Below are 20,800 nucleotides of genomic sequence, written 5' to 3'. Positions count from 1 at the left end.
CTCCTGTCAATAATGGAAAATCCACTGCATCCACTGAACAGGATCATCTCCAGACAGAGGAGTAGCTTCAGTGACAGACTGCTGTCACTGTCCTGCTCCACTGACAGACTGAGGAGATCGTTCCTCCCCCACAATATGCGACTCTTCATTTCCACCCGGGATGGGCGGGTCCCGGGTGGGTAAATGTTAATATTATACAAAATTATTGTCTGTCTGTTATACTCTCATTGTTATTACTCTTTAATTTAATATTGTTCTTTATCAGTATGCTGCTGCTGGAGTATGTGAATTTCCCCTTGGGATTAATAAAGTATCTATCTATCTATCTATCTATCTATCTATCTATCTATCTATCTATCTATCTATCTCTCTATCTCTCTCTCTCTCTCTCTCTCTCTCTCTCTCTCTCTCTCTCTCTATCTATCTATCTATCTATCTGTGCTTCCGGGTAAGGCACCCACATCCATCCTGGTCGGGACCCCAGTCTTTCACCGTCCTTCCATTGTAGCCTCCCTTCCTGGTAGGGAAACGGCTTCAATCTGGGTTGGGACAACAGTCCATTACTGTCCTTCTATTACATCCTCCCTTCCCAGCAAGAACCACGCTCCCATCCGGTTCAGACTGCTGGTCCATCCAGCATGGCACTCACAGGCTTATGGTTAGTTTTCAGTTAAATATTTTTCAAATTTTCTTAAACTTGCAACTTAAGTGAGATGTGCATTGCAGAACCACATTTTATTTGCACCATCACATGATGTCTATGAGAGTGGTTATTGATTAGGATCAACCCAAGCCTAATGGATAAAATGTCCACCGCAGGTCCATTGGAAGGTAAGGTGTGGTAAGAGTTGCTGCAAATAATATTATTTTCATCAATGAGTTATCACAATATTAATGAGCTCCTCTGAAATGTTTTAATGTGTAGCATGTTATTTGTCTAAATAAATAAAGCTAGAAATCCTTTGTCTGAAGCAATACTGCTGTGATTCCAACTGTTGTCTCATAGTACATGGAGAATTGGCTTAAACTGCATGCAGCTCAATCACATCTACTGTATGTATAGTTTCCATGTCCCAACTGTAGATAGATAGATAGATAGATAGATAGATAGATAGATAGATAGATAGATAGATAGATAGATAGATAGATAGATAGATAGATAGATAGATAGATAGATAGATAGATAGATAGATACTTTATTAATCCCAAGGGGAAATTCACAATTCACAATGTATCTGCTTTTTCTCCAGTTTTTGTCCTAAAGAGGTGTATATTACATGGATTTCTGACTCCTACTTGGCCAGATGTGAAAGAGTACACCCTAATGGACTGTCATTCTGTTCAGGGTTAATTCCGGCATTTTTCTCTTTCATGTTGGAACAGGCTCCCTGGGGAACTGGGAAATGTGATGTGTCTTTTAATTTCACGTTCCCCTGATTTTGGTATATGAAATTTTTAATCAAAATTCAATGCACAGTGGTGCAGTATACATCACCACAAGGAGACCATGCAGGGTTCACATGCTGGGTCCTCCATGGTTGGAGTTTGCATGTTCTGCCCTGTGTCTGCATTGGATTCCTCCATGTACTCCAGTTTCCTCCAAAGACATACAGGTTAGGTGAACTGGTGTGCATGTGTTCACCCTGTGATGGACTGGCACCTTGTCCAGGAGTTGTTTCTGCCTTATGCCCTGTGCTTGCTGGGTTAGACTCCAGCCTCTTCATGACCCTGCACAGGATAAGCAAGTTTGAAAATGGATGGATTGTGTTGACCAAACAATGCAAAGAAAAACGTGACTATACTCAGTACATGTGACAATGAACTTGAATCTAAAATGCAGATTTGTGTTTGTTTTAATTACATGTTGGTGAATATCAAGAGCACAGTAATGGCATATTAGCAACAGACTCGTCCTGCATCCGTTTATTACTTTATTCCATTACTTTGGTTGCAGACATGGTGATATTGACAGATTTGCATTTACCGGGAATAGCGCTCAATGAAGAAAACTACCTGCCATAAGTTTTTTGGGTTATTATTAATCTACAGAAAATCGAGATGTGGATGATGAAACAGTTGCTTTTAAAGCAACCCACCTTCTCAATGTGCAGAGTCCACGCACACAGGAATTGGAATTGACCAGCGGTCTGTATATCAAAAGACTTAAACTAATGCACCATCATAACCATGATTTTGCATTTAATTCCAGTTATGTTTTCCAGTAGTTCATACTGGATGGTGTTACTGTTTCATTGTTCCAGAATGAAAAAGTAAAAACGAAACCGAAAATCCGCATTTCCTCAGAAACACGTCATCACTACATTAGTCACAGCACAGAATAAAAATTAAATGAAACCAAGAACTGAGTCCAGAGTGCCTAACTCTCATTGACTCAGCAACAGCGATCCTGCGATTGTCACAAGGTGAGTGATATTTTGTCTCCGTTGTACCCTATCACTTTTTTTTACTTGTAAATCAAAGCAAGAACAACTTCATATATTACGAAAGCGCATCGAAATGTATATGAATGCAGTTATGCGAAATAACTGCACAGGACGGGAATGCCGGTTTTGTAAAGGTGCCGGGCGGAGTCTTTTCTTAAAATACGGCTGACAGAGAAAGAATGGGGATTTCAAAATTAAATCATCGGCCAGCGCCAATACGATGAAATGCGGTGAGACGAGCCTTAAATTGGCTTCTCATTCGTAATTGCTTATTCGGCTGTCTACTTCCTCTAGTCTACAGTGACTGAATCCCACATCTCTGTATCAGCGTGAGCTTTTCTCCAGGTATAACGACATCCCTTCAACAAATCAAAGACGCACACTCCAGTAAATCGGTTATTCTAAACTGTATGTGAACGTGTGAGTAAAGCTCTTCCAAGTTTTATTGCTTCACCGATGGTTGGTTCCTGTCTACCCCCTGGTGCAATCGGGATAGGCTCTGCTACTGCCCGACCCCTTATTGGATCGTACTGCTTTGGAAATATTATTTAAAAGGATGAATTTCGCTACTTAGAATAGACTACTTATTACACTCTGCAGACGATTCAACAATCAAAAATATTACTTGCTATCCACTCTCTCAACCTTGACGAGTAAAAGTGACAGCTTTTATAAGCTTTTTTTTTATAGCTCAGGGCTTATTTCTCGTTGAGTGAGGTGTGACTAACATACAAAATAAAGTACTTAAATAAACACATAAAATACATTTCGTGACACATTTAATTACTTATGCTCACATTTCATGTTGCATATATCGTCACATTGTTTTAATTTTGTCAGAAATATTCCTCCACAATTGGGCACTGGTCAAAATAAATTTATAATTGAAAATCGGATGGTTCCGCGACCTTTTATCAGAAGAATTTGAAGTAAACGAAGTGCTGACCATTTAATCGCTAGACTGAAGACAAGGTTTAACAAGAGGTCAGTGCCCCAATAAGCAGACATCCGCATTCCGGCAGAAAAACAAATAGCGATAGAGTAGACGTTTTGTTCAGATACCAAACTTTGGCTAATTAAAGAATAGTATCGAGCTCAGTCCACCAAACAAAAATACAGTCGTAAATACATTAAATGCTTTCAACACCATGGTGGATGTTCCAGGCATACCATATAAAACCATATCAATCAAGTATAAAAAAATATTCAAATACTACAGTGTAGAACAACGACACATTCTACACCAGTAAAGAATACCACTATGGAAAAGAACACATGTATGTATGGTGGCTCTGTGGCTGGGGATCTGCACTGGCTGCCGGTTCGAATCCCGTAAATGCCCAAAAGGGACTGTGCTCTGTTGGGCCCTTGAGCAAGGCCCTTAACCTGTAATTGCTGAGCGCTTTGAGTAGTGAGAAAAGCGCTATATAAATGTAAAGAATTATTTATAATATACCAGTAACGTCGCACTACACTTGAGCATTCATACTTTTCATACTCTTTCTCTGTACATTTAGCATTTACTGTATTTGCTCAGCGGTTGATGCGATTGCCTCTTCCTGTGCAGCTCTTCTTTTCTCCACTCTAGCGGCCGCCTCTTCTCTTTCTTTCGTCGGCAGTTTTTCGCGTTTAAACTGATTAAGTCAGTGTTTGTGTTGCAATTACTTGGTATGTTTTCCTTAATTTTTCACTTAAGCTGGCGCAATGGGTAGCGCTGCTGCCACGCAGTTAGGAGACCGGGTTCGCTTGCCGGGTCCTCCCTGCGTGGAGATTGCATGTTCTCCCCGTTTCTGCGTGGGTTTCTTTCGGGTGCTCCGGTTTCCTCCCACAGTCCAAAGACATGCAGGTTATGTGCATTGGCGATCCTAAATTGCCCCTAATGTGTGCTTGGTGTTCGGGTGTGTGTGTGTGTGTGAGTGTGAGTGTGTTCGCCCTGCGGTGAGCTGGCACCCTGCCCGGGGTTTGTTTCCTGCCTTGCGCCCTGTGTTGGCAGGGATTGGCTCCAGCAGACCCCCGTGACCCTGTAATTGGGCTATAGCGGGTTGGATAATGGATGAATGGATGGATGGCACTTAAGTGTTCAATGTGCCTCAAGAATGATTTAAGATATGAAGAGGCAAGGGAAGTGATGGCGAAGTGGTAGGGAATGAGAACGGCGCCCGTACAAATGTGCCGCCCTGCTGGCCGCAGGCGAGAGTCGATTCTACAATAAAATAAAGTAAAACTAAGAAGAGGAATGACGTTGGAGGTCAATCATCACCCCGAAAGCGGATACACTGTAAAAAGTAGTGTGTTAAAATTACTTAAAAAAAATAAGGCAACAAATTACAAGCAATATTTTTGAGTAGATTTACTCTACTGCACTATTGAGTAAACTTAATATATTAATTTACTCAAATTTACCTAAAATAAATGAGTTTGACTAAATATACTGTAAGTAGTAGCAAAAATAAGTTTTTTTACTCAGATTTTCATTTGAGTTACACAAAAAAAAATGAGTAATAATCCAACATTCTGTGCTCGACAGTAATGACTATAACAAACAAATGATAAAATTGCATATATCTTGATTTATTCAAACATACCCAGATAGTCAAACAAACCGAGTTATATTTTCAAAAATAAAAAATTTGATACTTGAGCACCAGGAACCTTTGCCAGAAATCTCTTTTGAAATTAAACAAACTTTTATCTTTAAGGAAATTGCATGACTTTTTAAAATTTCTTCAATTTTCTGTGTATTAACCACTGTTTTGGTAATAGATGTTTAGCAACTTTAACGTTATAATATGAAAAATGTATCTTTCCATCCTCCTAAAACCTATAAATTCAATGATACATTAAAATGGTGTTGATAAGTTAAGCATTTCAGTGAAAAAACTATCCATTAAACTTAACATTCCTTCTCAAATTGAACATAAGAAAAATGACAAAATGGATAACTTAATATCCAAAGAATCATCCTAAATAACACAATTACTACCAAACTTGTATTAGAAGTGCCCGAACAGCCCACAATTTTCCCAAACAACCACTAGCAGAGGCACTGTACAGTTGTAAGACAGGTTTCTTTATCTGATCAAAAACTATGTCGACTTGATTAAATGGAGCAGGACTTTGTGTCAACAAAAATTTTAAGCAGCATTTTCTTGAAGTACCCTGTGATATAAAATCACACATACACATTTCAGAACAGAACACATTTCAGACATTTTGAATGAAATAATCCTATTGCACAACTCTTTATAACAAAGTAAGAGTATTACTTCTCCATAAACACATTAATGTTAATTGGTACTGAACTGGGCACAGAAGTCATAACAAAGTCAAGAAATAGTCAATACAGTTCTTTTAGACTAAAAGTTTGTTCTTAAGAGCCTGCACTTTGGAGGAGAGCTTTGAATTGTCCAAATTCAAAAAGAGCTTCTGAAACACCTCAAAAGTATATTTAAGCTCTTTTGGGTAGCTGAGGTTGAGTGCATAAGTCAAACCTAGAAGTATGGAGGAAGCCTTGGCCACACGTCCAAGGTTAGTCAAAACCTGGGTACCCTCCAGGATAATGCCGACGTCCTCTGGGCTTTCACCCTCTTTGATCACATATATTTTCATCACATGCTGAGTGAGGTCCTGCAATATACTGGTTCTTTCAGCATCCTATTAAAAAAAAAAAATCAGGAAACAGCTTTTGAAAATGTGTGAAAATAAAATGGGACATATGCATTTTAAATTGACATACTGTAATTAATATACAGATGCATAATATTCAATAATAAAGTTCCTCAGTAGGATTATGGTTGATTAAGTTTACATACTTGCCAGCTGAATGGTTTATCTTCAGTTTAAGATACAATACATAATTTATATGTTGCCGGTTAGAAGGAGCTTTTATACTGTAATGGAAAACAGCAAACTACTATGTACAATCCCCAGTGATCCCACAGCTTTCAACTTACTTGGTAGTATTTAATGAGAACATCTACTTTCTCACCCAGATAATCAACCAAACAACATAAAACCACTTCTTGCTTCCTCTCAATGGGAGAATTGTTTGAAATCTAGAATAAGACAGAATATTTTACTCAACTACATGCAATTCATTTTTTCAAACTGACACTACATTTTATAAAGAACTAGTGAATTAGAAACAAATATATACACCTCATATTTTCCTATTGGACTAAATACATATTATTCTGCTATTTGCTATTTTATTCCTATTGTCAATTAGAAAACAAACTATGCAATTTTTCACAGAACAGTTTTTCTTTTTTCAGATTTTTGCTGCAAAAAGCATTTTTATATTTTGTCATTTTAGGTAAGTTTTAAGTCAGTCAGTCATTTCCCAACCTGCTATATCCCAACACAGGGTCACGGGGGTCTGCTGGAGCCAATCCCAGCCAGCACAGGGTGCAAGGCAGGAAACAAACCCAGGGCAGGGCGCTAGCCCACCGCAGGGCACACTCACACACACCAAGCACACACTAGGGACAATTTAGGATCGCCAATGCACCTAACCTGCATGTCTTTGGACTGTGGGAGGAAACCAGAGCACCAGAAGGAAACCCACGCAGACACGGGGAGAACATGCAAACTCCTAAATTTTAAGTAAATCTTTCAAAGTGTTTAATGTAAGAGTACCTGATGAAGTTTTGCCATTTGGATCTGTAATCTTTGTCCAAGTGCTCCTTCCTTGCTATGAAACATGAATAATAATTTTGGAGTATGTTGGTCCAACATCAGCATAAATGATGGTTCTAAATGTAGAGTTGTGATCCTCTGAAATTCTCCATTGATCTGAAAGATAGAGAAAAACCATCTATCCTAGCAGTATTAAGAGGAGAAACTAATGCTGGACAGGGTGCCAGCTGGCACAGAAATAAACATACAAATAAATAAATATAAAACTGTGTGCATAATTAAGTCTCACGTGTCATTCAAGAAATGTCATCTAACATTTATGGCATAATATATTCCTACTTATCATGAAGAGGACTATATTTACTCAATAGCTCATAGACACTAATGTGACAAAAGGAACTTTAACTGAAGTATATAAAGTCTATGAGACTCATTATGAACAGTAAGTGCTGTTTCAGTACTAATGACTAACCTCATTTGTATCAAAAAAGAGCAGGCCATCTCTCATTAACATCTTGAACACTGGGGCACAAGTTAACAACTTCATTTCTTCTATGTGCGAATTTTTTTGCCATTTTATCTTTCCTTACAGAGTTGTTCTTCTTCTTTTGTGTTTCATTCAGTAATTGTATTCTCTCTTCCTCTATGCTTTCCTCATTTTCTCCTGCAGGGTAAGGTGGCAGGTAGTTGACCTCTGCTTTTCTAGCTTTTTTAATATTTTTTGCTGACTTCCTGTCTTCTGGATGTTTATGTTTGAGAGAACTGCAGGTGACCTCTGGAAAGCCGAAGGCTCTCAGCTTAGTTCTAAAGTTGCCCATCTTGTATTTGATACTGGTCTGCCAGCCATAATACCCAGAATAAGAGCCAGGCTCTTTTAAACAAGGCTGTCTTCTTATAAGAGCTTCTGCAACTGCAGAAATTTGTGCTGCAGTTGGATACAGTGTGTACTGTATGTATGAATGCACTGCACCAATTTTTCTAGTATGTCTGTTTTCACTTTTGGCATAGTCAGGAGTGTGCCATCCTTCATATAAGCCTCATTTGCCCTTTCAAGTACTATCTCTGTTTCAGGGGCAAAACATGGGATTTTGAAATCCTTTGGCCATGGTAATCTGTCTTGAGTACTTCTTGCAGGCAATTCAACAGTATCTTGTGAGGCTGTATCATCAGAGATATTGTTGATTTTTTCTTCTGGGGAATATACATTCAAAATTATGGGAGCAAGTTGCACAACTTTTATTGTGTCTATGTGCTTAATTTGGTTAGTGGAAATCAGGGAGATGTAGTCTGAAAATTCGGAGTCTAGATATTGAATGCTGAAATCCCCCGTTAATCCAAATTCTTCTTTTACTGCAATATTCAGTTCTTCCACTGTAGCTTGTATTCCAGTGGGAAATGTTAACTTTCTGATATCATAATCAAAGATCACTCTAAGCTCTGCATGTTCCATATCACCTATGAACCTAAAAGTTATGAAAATAGAAATGATTAAAGACGTGTATGTAAACTTTTTTAGGGACAGTTTACATACAGATGTACAAGATCAGCATGTTTAGGTACTGTGTTTTAATTGTGAAGATCTTATAATGGGTGTTCTGTACAATTGTATGTCAGGAGAATATACTCAAATCAAAAAAGCAGTTACTATAAATATGAGATATTTTATTGCATTGGCTAAAATCAGCAGCAAATGTAACGTTTCAGAGTAACCATTCACTTTCCTGCCACATTATATATAAGCTGTAAGTGGGTTAACATCAGCAAGATTCTGTGGCTCCACAAGAATTATTTTACCAGAATATTCAAGCTGATATGACCTAAAATGCTCATGATACCAGGCATTCAGAGTCTTCACAATGAAGCTGATATTATTTTCAGAGACAAGTATCTGAACTATTTCTACAAAATCAGGATGACCTCCAGTACAGCCATATGGCACGATCATTCCAGAAGTGTATCTTGTCCTATAGAGGGATAAGGCATTGGATAAGTTAACAGGTGATAATGTTGACGATTTTCTTATTGCTTTCTGTATGTCTACATGTAGCATTTCTAAAGGCATTGTTGAAACTTTTGTAACACATACTTCAGGTTTCAAAACATTTGCATGAGCGTGGTAGGCCATCATTAACTGATGCTTCATTGATAATGACAGCAATACATTTTTGAAATTGTTAGTATGCCTTACAATTTGCTTAACAAACCTATGTTTGGCCTCAAAACGCATTGTCCACAAACCAACTAAAGGACCAAAGGCATCTATCATTCCAGGGTAGTGTTCTAGAAAATGATGCTTGGGGTTCAACTGCTGATGAGGAAATAATTCTAAAAATCTAAAGCGATGTTCAGATATTTTAGAATCAAGATAAGCTATACTTTCCTCATTGTGGACAGGGGCTACTACTAGCTCAACTATATCCTTTAAGATCATTAGAATCTGCCATTCTGGCTCATCTGAAGGCACTCTTGATCCCATAATAAAGGGCAAAAACCTTATTAAGGCTCAGTTCTCGTGCATTTCCACCAATATTTTTTCGGTTGGCAAAATTGGATTGACTGGGGTGAATTTGTTTTATCATTCCACTTATAAAAGGAAAAAGTTTGATTGCATCATTAAATTCAATTAAAGTAAAGTATTTCTTCTGGAGGAGAACGGTAAGGCACAATGCAAATTCCAATGGAATTATGCCTTCAAAAAATCATGTAGCACAACCGGTTGGGTAGCCATGGACAAAATGAAAATGATTTAGTTTTTCTGTCAGTGGGCATGCTCTTTTAATACCAAATGAATGTAGCAAGGTAGGATTTTCCTTTACAGCTTAAACATGAACAGCATAAGTTTCCTTTGTACAAGGTGAAAAAGCTGTAACCCTAACCCTAACCCTAACCCTGAATGCACTTCTTTTTGATGATATTCCTGATGAAGACCAAGGCGGAATGTACATACATAGGACTCAGAGAAACTTTCAACAAGCCCACTAATTGAATGAGCCCCAAGATTGTATGCTACAACACAATGCACAGTTCCATTGACATTTCTACCAAAACCTGAAACATAAACCCCTTCCTGCTCCAAGACAGACAAATCTTTTAAAAGTGGTTTTAGAACTACTTCATAGCCAATTTTTTTCACATCTTCAGCCTTGCACAGAAGAGCTAAGTTTATTGATGTTAATGTAGGTTGCAATTCTGATAGAACATTTGCCAAAACCCAGTACACAGTTGTTATTTTATGTTTCTTCCGAGAAGTTCCAAGTGGGTTACACACTTCAAAATCATCAATATAAAGATATAATAAACATTTTTAACTCTTCTCCAATATAAAAATAATTTTCCTTGAAATTTCTTCCATCATAAAATGATTCAAACTTTGAACACGTACTTAAACGTTTTTTTTTAATATACCTTCGGTAAGACCTTTATTATTCATGACTAGCTGTAAATTTTGAAGAAAAGGTACATACTGAAAGCTTCTGTTCTCTCTAGCACTAAGGATGTACTCTACTGGTTCAACAACTTGTAAATGCTCCCTAAAATACTGTCTTCTTTTAAATGCAGAGGAAAGGTATTTTTGTGATACTATCTTCATCAAGCATGCATTTATTCTTTTGCAAGTTTGGTACAACAATGATTCTTATAATTTGAACTGATGCTGAACTTGATATAAACTGCAGTTCATCCACTAAATCATGAATATATTTGGTGGAAACATTATAGATACTTTCTAACTTCAGCATCAGAAGGCCAATCTTCTGCAAAACACAATCTGATACATCCTTCTGATTAATACAATATAAACGTAGGCCTTCATTGTCTTTATCTTCTGAAACAAAAGAGGCACTTATACTTGGCTGAACGCTAGCTTGGTTAATGTAGATGTTAATCACATCTTCCTTAAAATCTTTAAATAAATGTGGATTATGCTTTGTGCTTTTATGAGTGACAAATGTTCCATATATATTTGTCCTGAAATTACATCCATCAAAAACACATTCCACTGTTTCATTACTTTTTAGATGTTTTCCAACATGTTGAAAGTACTCCTTCTCTGAGGAAAAATGAACATTGCAAACTTTGCAAGTAAAAGAAAGTGCCACTCCAGGCTCTATGGATGTTTCTGCTACATGGTATATTGATAAATGTGTGCGAAGGACATTCCATGTTTTAAAAGAGCAAGGGCAATTTGAATGCAGACAAGGTAAATGACTTCCATGTGCTAATGTCCCTTGATGTTGCCTGTAATGCTTCAGGAGATCTCCTCTTTTGGGTAATACGAGTGTGCACATCTTACATGGCCACCTCATGATCTTACACCTATGATAAAACAGGCACAGCCAACTTAATAACCCCATGATAAAACAATGAGTAACAGACAACAGCCGTTTTACACTGATACTCAAGTCAAGTTATTCATTCAGAAAATAATGACTTCAGTCTAATTTTTAAGCATATATGAGATGCTATAGCATTAGAAAATGGGCAATGCAAAAAAAAAAAAAATCCAAAACATAAACAGATGCACCTCACTAATAATTAATCGTAATCACAGCACTTTTACAGAAAAAAAAAAACAAAAAAAATTGAAGGTGTTATGACTGATAACCTATAGACTTATTGATATAGAATAAGCATTTTTATAAAAATGATTATAAATTCAAAAGTATTAGGTAATAAAAAGAGGGTGGCTATATTTAAAATTATTTTTAAATGCGACTAATGCAAATTTAGACTTGTTTAAGGCAGGAGAAAGTAAAATCTTTATAATTAAAAATGATTCAAATGATTCTTGGGTACAGGCATGTCTTGATAATATTTTTTGCTTATATGAATGCATTATATTAAAATCATTCAGTTCATTATCCAAATAATGCACTGAAGTGGGAGTGAATAACTAATTGACCAAATATTACTTTCTTATATATTTAGAATTATACTGCAAGGCTTGATATTTCTTACAGTGACCTTTACATGAAAACTCTTGTGGTGAAACTAGTAATAGATAACAAAAATAAAGTATATTTAGAAAGAGATGTTTCGCAAGCAACAAACAACGAGACGCTAGTTCATTATGACAATAGCCACGGCATATGCTCTAATATTCTAACCTTCAAGTGAAAAGAAGTTTTTTTTTTGCTTACTTATACAAAAAGTATTTCTAAATTAAGTAATGCCCCTGGAATGAGAGGTACACGGCAAAGAAAAGGAGAGCGTGAAGTGAGTGAAATCCTGTGGCCTATGCCACTCTTCAAACAATTCCTGCATTTATGCAAGCATAAATGGTTAAATGATTTTTCAGTGAAAATCGTGAAATCGAAAAAAATAACTAGAAAATACATGACCTATGCAGAACACGAATTAAATAAATAAGAGTTCAAATAATACTGTGACGGTTAGGCAAACATTTTTTAATGTTTGTTTACAGGCCGTAGTTTAGGACAAATGCCATATCGTTCTCAAACTTATCTCAAAGTGCCATTTTCTTTTTCTGTGTAAAATGGTAGTTTTAAACAATAAAAAATATATATGAACATACGTAGCTATCCGAGAAATGTGTTTGCTTTTTAAAGGAAACTAACGAGGAAGGTTGTTAAAAAGACGCTCGCCACACTTTACACATAAAGGGAAAAGGTTTGATGAAAACAACAAGTGCTTACATCTGTAACTAACCGAATGAAATACTAGTTACTCATTACAGGATTTAAATGCTTTATACTTACACATTCGTAGTAAAAACAATTATGTTATGAATAAATGTTAGAGGTGAATGCGTTGTTGTAGAGACATCGAGTGAGCGGAAGTGCAGTATCATTAAATTTAACTTAACTTAAATTCACAGTACAGTTTTTTACTTTGAATAAGTTATAAAAAATGTTTCAATTAAAAAAAAAATAATAAGTTACATTTATTCTTGATTTTTTTTATTGAATTAGAATTAAATAATCAATAAAAAGGGTAAAAGTCATTTTTATTAATTAAAGTAACAATTTTTTTTGCTTATTGTTAGCTAATTTTTATTATTAATTTTTCACACATGCAAGATTTATTTTTTACAGTGTAATAGACGTCACGTGGTATATTTGTACCAAATTTCAGGTCAATAGTCCAAACAGTTTGCGAGCTACAGGTGATTTAAAATCCTAGACAGAAAAGCGAACAGCCATGGTAGCGTATTATATTATACTAGCCAACCCGCGATGTACCATACGCCGCATAATGAGGCCAGTTTTTTAATGATTTTTAAGCACAGGGAGAAAATTAAGATTTGAAAAATCGATAATGTAATAAATCAGCAAGAAAAACAACATTGTAACAATGCACGGAACGAACCAACACACAATCGTCCGTGACTGAAAACTGGTAGACCGCCATCGCGCCTTCTCCTCCCAGACGGAGGGATGGGGGTGGACGGCGCTCAGGCGCGAGAGGGTGGAACGGGAGGAGAGGAGAAGGACGTCCATTCCGCTCCCTCCGTCATGTTAGTCTGCTGATTTCTCGCTCAGTATGCACTGCCTGCTCATGTGCCCACCTCCAACTTTTCACTTGTTGTTGTCGTCTTTGCACAGTCCAGGTGCACCTGTGACTCACGTAGACTTTTCATTGCTCTGTGCGGTTTTGGCTGCTTTTCTATATATAATCCACCAAGACACCTGACCATGGTAGTAGCGAGGTGGGAGAGGGGTGTGTACAAAGGGTAGGGACGTAATCAGTGGGAGCGTATGAGTTGCACTTAGTGGGAATTCCACGGTTTGCAGTCCAAATGGGGTTCAACGGCTTATCCATGCCTCTCTGCGTCGAGTAGACACACGCTCAATCTCATGCATAATTATTTATTGAATGCTAAACACTTCTGGAAAGACACAGTTGTCTAAAACGGGTTGGTGTGAGAATACAACAGTAAGTGAATGAAAAGATGGAACTCTGGAGAGAGCAAAATACAACACAATAGTGAACCCGCGGCATAACAAACGCCACATAATTATTTATTGATGGTTGAACACTCCTGGAAGACACATATTTGTCGCGGATGTGAATTGCTGTATGTAGCATGTAAAACAGTTTGCTATGGTGCACGCGGTTGTGCGTCGAAACCGAAAACTTGGTTTTTAAAGACTGCTTACTTCATTGTGTTTTAACCTCAGTTGTAAAGGATTGTTTTAAGGATCCCATGGGATACCCCTCGCAAACCGTTTTATACGCTGCATATGGAGCAGAACGGGAGAAGAGGAGAAGGACGTCCACTCCGCTGCCTCCGTCATGCTAGTGTGCTGATTTCTCATTCAGTATGCACTGCCTGCTCATGTGCCCACCCCCAACTCGTCACTTGAGTCGTTGTCGTCTTTGCACACTCCAGATGCTCCTGTGACTCACGTAGACTTTTCATTGCTCTGTGCGGTTTTGTCTGCCTTTCTATATATAATCCACCAAGACACCCGACCACGGTAGTAGCGAGGTGGGAGGGGGGTGTGTACAAAGTGCAGGAGCATCCAAGAAGACGCATGTTTGTCGCGGATGCGAATTGCTGTATGTAGCGTGTAAAACAGTTTGCTATGGTGCAAGTGGTCGTGCATTGTAACCGAAAACTCATTTTTTAAAGACTGCTGACTTCCTTGTGTTTTAACTTCAGATGTAAAGGAATGTTTTAAGGATCCCATGGGATACCCCTCGCAAACAGTTTTACACGCTGCATATGGCGATTCACCTCCGCGAGAAAATTGCCTCTATGAACAGTCAACGTGGGTCGGAGGTGCATGTGACCTCTACGACAGACGAATATAAACGACGCCATTTTTTCTGTGTCATCGCTGTCGTCGTATCCAATGGTCTTGGAGTTGGTGGGCGTGGCTCCTTCCTGCGTGTGCCATAGGTGTCTTACTTGTCGGCGGCTTAGTGAATCCATGTCCCTTCCGGCGTTCTTTCCATGGGTGTCTTGCCTTAGTGAATTATATATATAGATTATATTATATATTAATTGTTTCTGCTGCAGAAAGCCCAACAAACTAGTTATTGTATTTCACTGCAGCAAAGAGACTGTATGTCTAGCCGCAGTTTAGTGAGTGGATACAGACGTGGTGCAGTCCTACAAGTACTTGGCAGTCCATATCAATAACAGGCTGGAATGGTCTCATAACACAGAGGAACTATGTAAGAAAGGGCAGAGCAGGTTATTTTTTCTGAGGAGACTTCATGCATGCATTCCTTTACTGTGGCAAGTGACATCCTTCACATCTTCTACAACTCTGTGATGGCCAGTGTGATTTTCTATGCTGTGGTGTGCTGGGTTGGTAACATCACTTCAAGAGAGGCCAACCAAACAAACAAGCTAATTAAAAGGGCAGACTCAGTTATGGGATACACTCTGGACCCTGTAGAGGAATAGCAAAGGAGAGAATAAAGCAAAACTGACTGAATTACTACCAAATCACAATACACCTGTAGAAGACCGCTCTGTGACTGTAAATGCCAAGTCAGAAGTTTTTTTGTTTTTATTTTCTTCCTTTTTTGTCATTCTGAGGTGTGTTCAGACTATAGATAGATAGATAGATAGATAGATAGATAGATAGATAGATAGATAGATAGATAGATAGATAGATAGATAGATAGATAGATAGACTCTTTTATTTGTCCCCAAGACTTTACATTGGTTCAAGATTAATAGAAATATTATAAAACAAAAAGCCCCCTCTAAATGCACAGAAGAACTCCTGGCATTGGTCAACGGTAAGATATAACAGGTTTGTTGGTAGGAATAAGATGGATCGATGGTTGAGGTCACCACAGATTCTGAATGCTTCATCATTAAAGACTCACTAAAGTGAGTAATTTCTGATGGTTGGTCTCAACTTGCAGTGGGAGGAATATAAACGTCAATCACTATGATGTAATTCATCTACCAGACTCCCTCTTGAAGCTAACTCCAAGCTATACAGTATGAGATATGTCAATATTATATATAGAACTCAATATACTTATAATAATATTCTCATACCTACTTGATCTAATTAATGGTCACATTTACCCAGAGCCAATGTACACAGTACAGGGTGCAAGGCAGGAAGCAGCCCTGGACAGGGCCTACTCACACATAACCACACTGGATCATTTTGGAATCATCTGTCTATCAAAGTCACATCTTTAGGGGGTGTGGGAGCAATACTTAAGTATTTGGAGTAAAGCACATGGAACCTCCACATTGGCAATGAATGGGCATGGGATTTGAAACATGAACACTAGATTTGTGACCCAAATGATTAAATATGAAATATTATAGCTCCACTTACCATGTAATCTGTGACCTAGTTTACTGACTGCATTACCACTGAAGATCCAATTGAACACTTTTTTGTAAACTCTGCATTGCTTATATAGATGAGTCTCAGGATATGTATTTAACAATCTATTTTTTATATAACATTGAGTATGATTTGAGCCATAGCATTTTGACCATTTGGCACACACTATTGAATCAAGAATTATTTGGTTTGGTAAAGCAGTATAATATTAATCTGTTACACTTTTTGAATTGTCACAAGATAAATACAGCATCTCAAATATATGAGTAGTGTTATTTTAAAACATAACTAAACAGTTGTTATTCCTATTAACTGTCTGTTCAACCAAAGACCTGTATAATGTCTCACTGTGACTCTAAATGCCAAGTCAGAAATTTTTATTTCTTTTAAATTTTCTTCCTTTTTAGTCATTGTGGTGTGTGTTCAGACAATAGATAGCATTTTTTGACACACTTCTGTTGAATGATTTCTTAGCTGAAAGTCCTCAGTGTCAGTGCGTCAGAAGAAGGATGTGCAGCATTGTTCATAATGGGGCTCAGTTTTGTTCCTCCTCCTCTACTACCTCCAGAGATTCCAGAGTGCATCTCATAACTGAGTTTGTTTTTTAACTGGTTTGTTAATTTGGTGGGCCTTATCTGGCATGTCTTATACTGTATAGTTTCTCTGTCCTCTAAGACCAGTCCAACCAGTTATTGATGTGGACCACCAAGTTCCTGTAGCAGTAGACCACCTCTACATTCACTAGCTCAACAGTGACCAGACATGGAGGCTCTTTGGTACAGCAAAGTCAATTACCAGTTTTTTGGTTCTGCTGATGTTAGGTTGCAGACAATTCTCTTTACACCAACATACAGAGTTCTCCACCTGACTCCTATACTAGGTCTTATTCCCTTTATTAATATATCCTCTTAAGTGTAGAATCATCTGGGAATTTCTGCAAATGACATGACCTGCTGTTATATAGTCTGAGTTGTACACAGTGAAAAGAAAAGGATACAGGACTGTTCCTTGTGGTGCTCTAGTCCTAGTCCTTGAGTCTCACAAACTCCAATCTGCCAGACAGCTAGTCCATTATCCAGGACACCAGAGATTCATCCACATGCATATGTTTGAGCTTACCCCATAACAGGAATGGCTGGATGGTAATGAAGGCACTGGAGAAATCTAAAAACATAATCCTCAATGCTGCCATCGTAGTTCAGGTGGGAATAAGCTTTCTGGAGCAGATAAATTGCATCCCCCATTCCAATCTTTGTCCAGCAGGAAAACTGCAGTGGGTCTAGGTGGTCTATCACAAAGGACTCAAATAGTCCAGGGCCAGTCTCTCAAAGATGTTCATGATGTGAGACGTAAATAGCACTGGTCTGTAGTAATTAAGTAAAGATGTGCCTGCCCTCTTTGGAACAAGAACAATGCAGATTGTTTTCCATAGCAGTGGTACATTCTGAAGCCTTAGAGACATACTGAACAAGTGACAGAGGACAACACAAAGTTGGTTAGCACAGGTGTTAATAACTCGAGGACTGACTTCATTTGGTCCCACAGCTTTTTTCTGTGTGTAGCTTCCTCAGTTGTCTCCCTACTTGTTGTTCAGTTATCGACAGCCCAAACTGATTGTCAGAAGTGAACTTGTCACTGGCCACTCCAGCTGATGTGGTAGAAATTGTTGATGTAGTAGGAATGGTGCAGGGAGACTTGTCATTGGAAGATGGTAGCAGTGGGATGGGAAAATCTATTAAAAAATCAGTTCAAGACATTAGCTTTGTCTACATCCCCTTCTAGCACCTGAGGCCTGGATTGTTTCAGTCCAGTAATCATGTCCAGTCTATTCCAGCTACTGAGTGACACCTTCATTGCGTTGCTCACATCGAGTCATCTTTTAAACTTCATCTTTATAGCATTCATCACCGAAAACCCATAGTTTAGGTAAGATTCTTTATATTTCCAACAAAATTGTGCTTTTTTTCCTTTACTGTCTCTTCACTTGACATTTTTGTTGTCACTGACATCCCACTGTGATGATGTAGGTTTGGCTCCACACTCCCATCGCTGTTCGGGAGCCCTTCAACCCAACACCGTCAGTAATGTCACCGATGAGCTAGACAGTGGAGGCAATAACAATTGAGTAAGGGGATGGTTCAAAATGTGCAAAGTGCTTTTATTAAAAGACAATCAAAAACAGTGTTCAAATAAATAGTGCAGTGATTCCAAAACTCTTCCATAAATAAATAATCTGTAAAAGAAATGTGGAGGTTAAAAACATACAAAAACAATCCTTAAAATCAGAGGTTAAAATGATCCTACGGAAGCAGTCTTTTAAAAACCAATAACAAGCTCAGTGCTTCTTTCCTATTAGTGTCTCACCTGCTTCTCCCACTTGGGCTTTGCAGCCGGCGAGACACTCTCTGCGGCTGCCCTTTTCTACATCACATCCACAAAGGTCTGGAGACCTCCCTATCCCTGGCTTCGGGATGGCACTAATCCCAGTCCCGAGACTTGGTTCATATCCAATGGCCAGGACGCTCATGTTGGGTAATCCATGACCAAGCCTCCCGACTCCCGTTGCCTTTCAGGCCTTCCGCGGCCAGTCGCCTTTCCCTGGTCACTCCCGCTACCTGATCGCTCAACCGGAGCAACTTCCAACTCCAACATGTAGGCCTAACACCCAGGCTTCCTCGCAGCTGCCTGCGAGGGCTCGTTCACTCGCTCGCTCGCCCACACACTCGTTGTGTGTCTCTCTTGCACGGACTTGCTCCCTGTAACCACCGTCATCTCTTTTCCTTTTCGTTCTTTCTCCTCCTGTTTCAACCGACTCGAGCTTCTTTTATATTGCGAGGGGCCATAGCAGCTGCAGCACATTAGCCACGGGAACAATCACAGATGTGGGTAGTTCCTCACCTGTGCACTAGGTGAGAAACGCCCACACCGCAGATCGCCCCGTGGCTTACTATGGCCACCACGCCCCCTCACTAAGCCGCCGCGAGTGCGGTGATTATTTATTTAAAAAACCGGCCTTTGCTCAACGAGCCCCAATATTATCCAGCACCACACCCACCATTAAAAAGCTTTCAGAAGTTTGTTCAATTTAGGAGAACTCTCACCACTTCACCACCTAACAGCTAATGTGTGGTGAGCATTCTGGTGCAAAAATGCCTGCTGTCGCATCATCCAGGTGGGTGCTACTGTACACATTGGTGGTGGTTAAAGTGGCTGCCCACTCACTGTGAAAAGCACTTTGAGCAGCGAGCAGAGCACTATATTAATGTAAAGGATTCATTATTATTATTAACCTTGTGGACTGTTTTAAACCTTAAAAGGTTTCATGTATATAGAGACAGATTTTTATTCTGTAAGGTAATGCTTTAAATTCACAAATTAATAATATTTTCTTTCCATTTTGTTTTCTTTTCTAATATTTAAGAAAAGTTCTTTAGGTGGCATTAAATTATCACTCCCCGCTGACAAAGCAGGAAAAAACTTAGAAGAGATGAGTAAAGTAAAGAAAAGGTAAGTCTCTGCTTATCCTTCACACTGGTGTTTGCATTTATACATAGCAAGTACAGTATTATATGTCTCTGGTGGGCCCTGTAGGGGTCCCAAAGCATTCATTCCTGTGCATCTCTGTCCTTGACTTTCTATCACTATCATGTTAAAACCGTATATACAACTACAGTGCCTTTCCAATTTTTGTCTATAGACAGACTCAGGGGATTTTAGATTGCAGAATTTTCCTAATTTTATTTTCTTAAACTTTCTTAGGAAAAGATTTGGGGCAAAGCCGCCACCTTTTCTTGATTACTTGAAAGATATTCTGCGGAGGTATCCTGATGGTGGGCAGATCCTTAAGGTAACTATCATCAGAACAGACACACTAATAATTAGACTTTTATGAAATTATTTCTTCATATTGTGGGTACACTGTTCACTTTTTACTGATATCACCCTTGGTTGTGTTACAAACAGGCAATAATTCTTCCTTAACCATTATTCACTTCAAAAGAAACATATGCTCAGTAAAATGATTAATCTTACTCATTGTGATGTTCAGACCAGTTTAGGCTACAGCTGCAAAGAAAATGGAATAGTTTAAGACAGGAGGCAGGCTGTAATACACCTTGATGGTAAGAGCTTTAGCAATTTCATGAGGCCATCATCAAAAGGGAGTGGTTTTTGACAGTTTAATATGGTTAAGCCAGAAGATCACATGGCTTATACAGTACATGGCTTCCTCTGATCGTTATTAATAGAAACTTGTCCTGGGGTTATGCTGGCTTTGTAAAAGGCAGTGGGGGATCAGTGTTGCAGGAGGTAGAAGAATTGAGACTGGACATCTCAAAAGTCAAGGTTCAAAGGAATTTTATTTAATGACAATTGAGAGTACAGCAGAGTATTAGAAGCACTCTGTGATTAAAGAATTATGACAGGAAT

The 20,800-nt window shown here is 38.5% G+C and overlaps 1 protein-coding gene across 1 annotated transcript in view; it reads left to right on the top strand.

The window, feature by feature from the left end:
- Positions 1–2,340: 2,340 nt before the first annotated feature.
- Positions 2,341–20,800, top strand: part of si:dkeyp-118h9.7 (sacsin) — a 44,718-nt gene continuing 26,258 nt past the window's right edge. The window contains exons 1-3 of the mRNA XM_039764106.1: positions 2,341–2,423; positions 19,794–19,879; positions 20,132–20,219. Of these exons, the coding sequence (XP_039620040.1) occupies positions 19,860–19,879; positions 20,132–20,219 (108 nt within the window). The 5' untranslated portion in view covers positions 2,341–2,423; positions 19,794–19,859. The remainder of the gene's footprint in view (positions 2,424–19,793; positions 19,880–20,131; positions 20,220–20,800) is intronic.

This window comes from Polypterus senegalus, chromosome 9, assembly GCF_016835505.1.
Source record: "Polypterus senegalus isolate Bchr_013 chromosome 9, ASM1683550v1, whole genome shotgun sequence".
NCBI lineage: Eukaryota > Metazoa > Chordata > Cladistia > Polypteriformes > Polypteridae > Polypterus > Polypterus senegalus.
The sequence above is the reverse complement of the archived record's forward strand: the minus strand, read 5'-3'. Positions and strand labels throughout refer to the sequence as shown.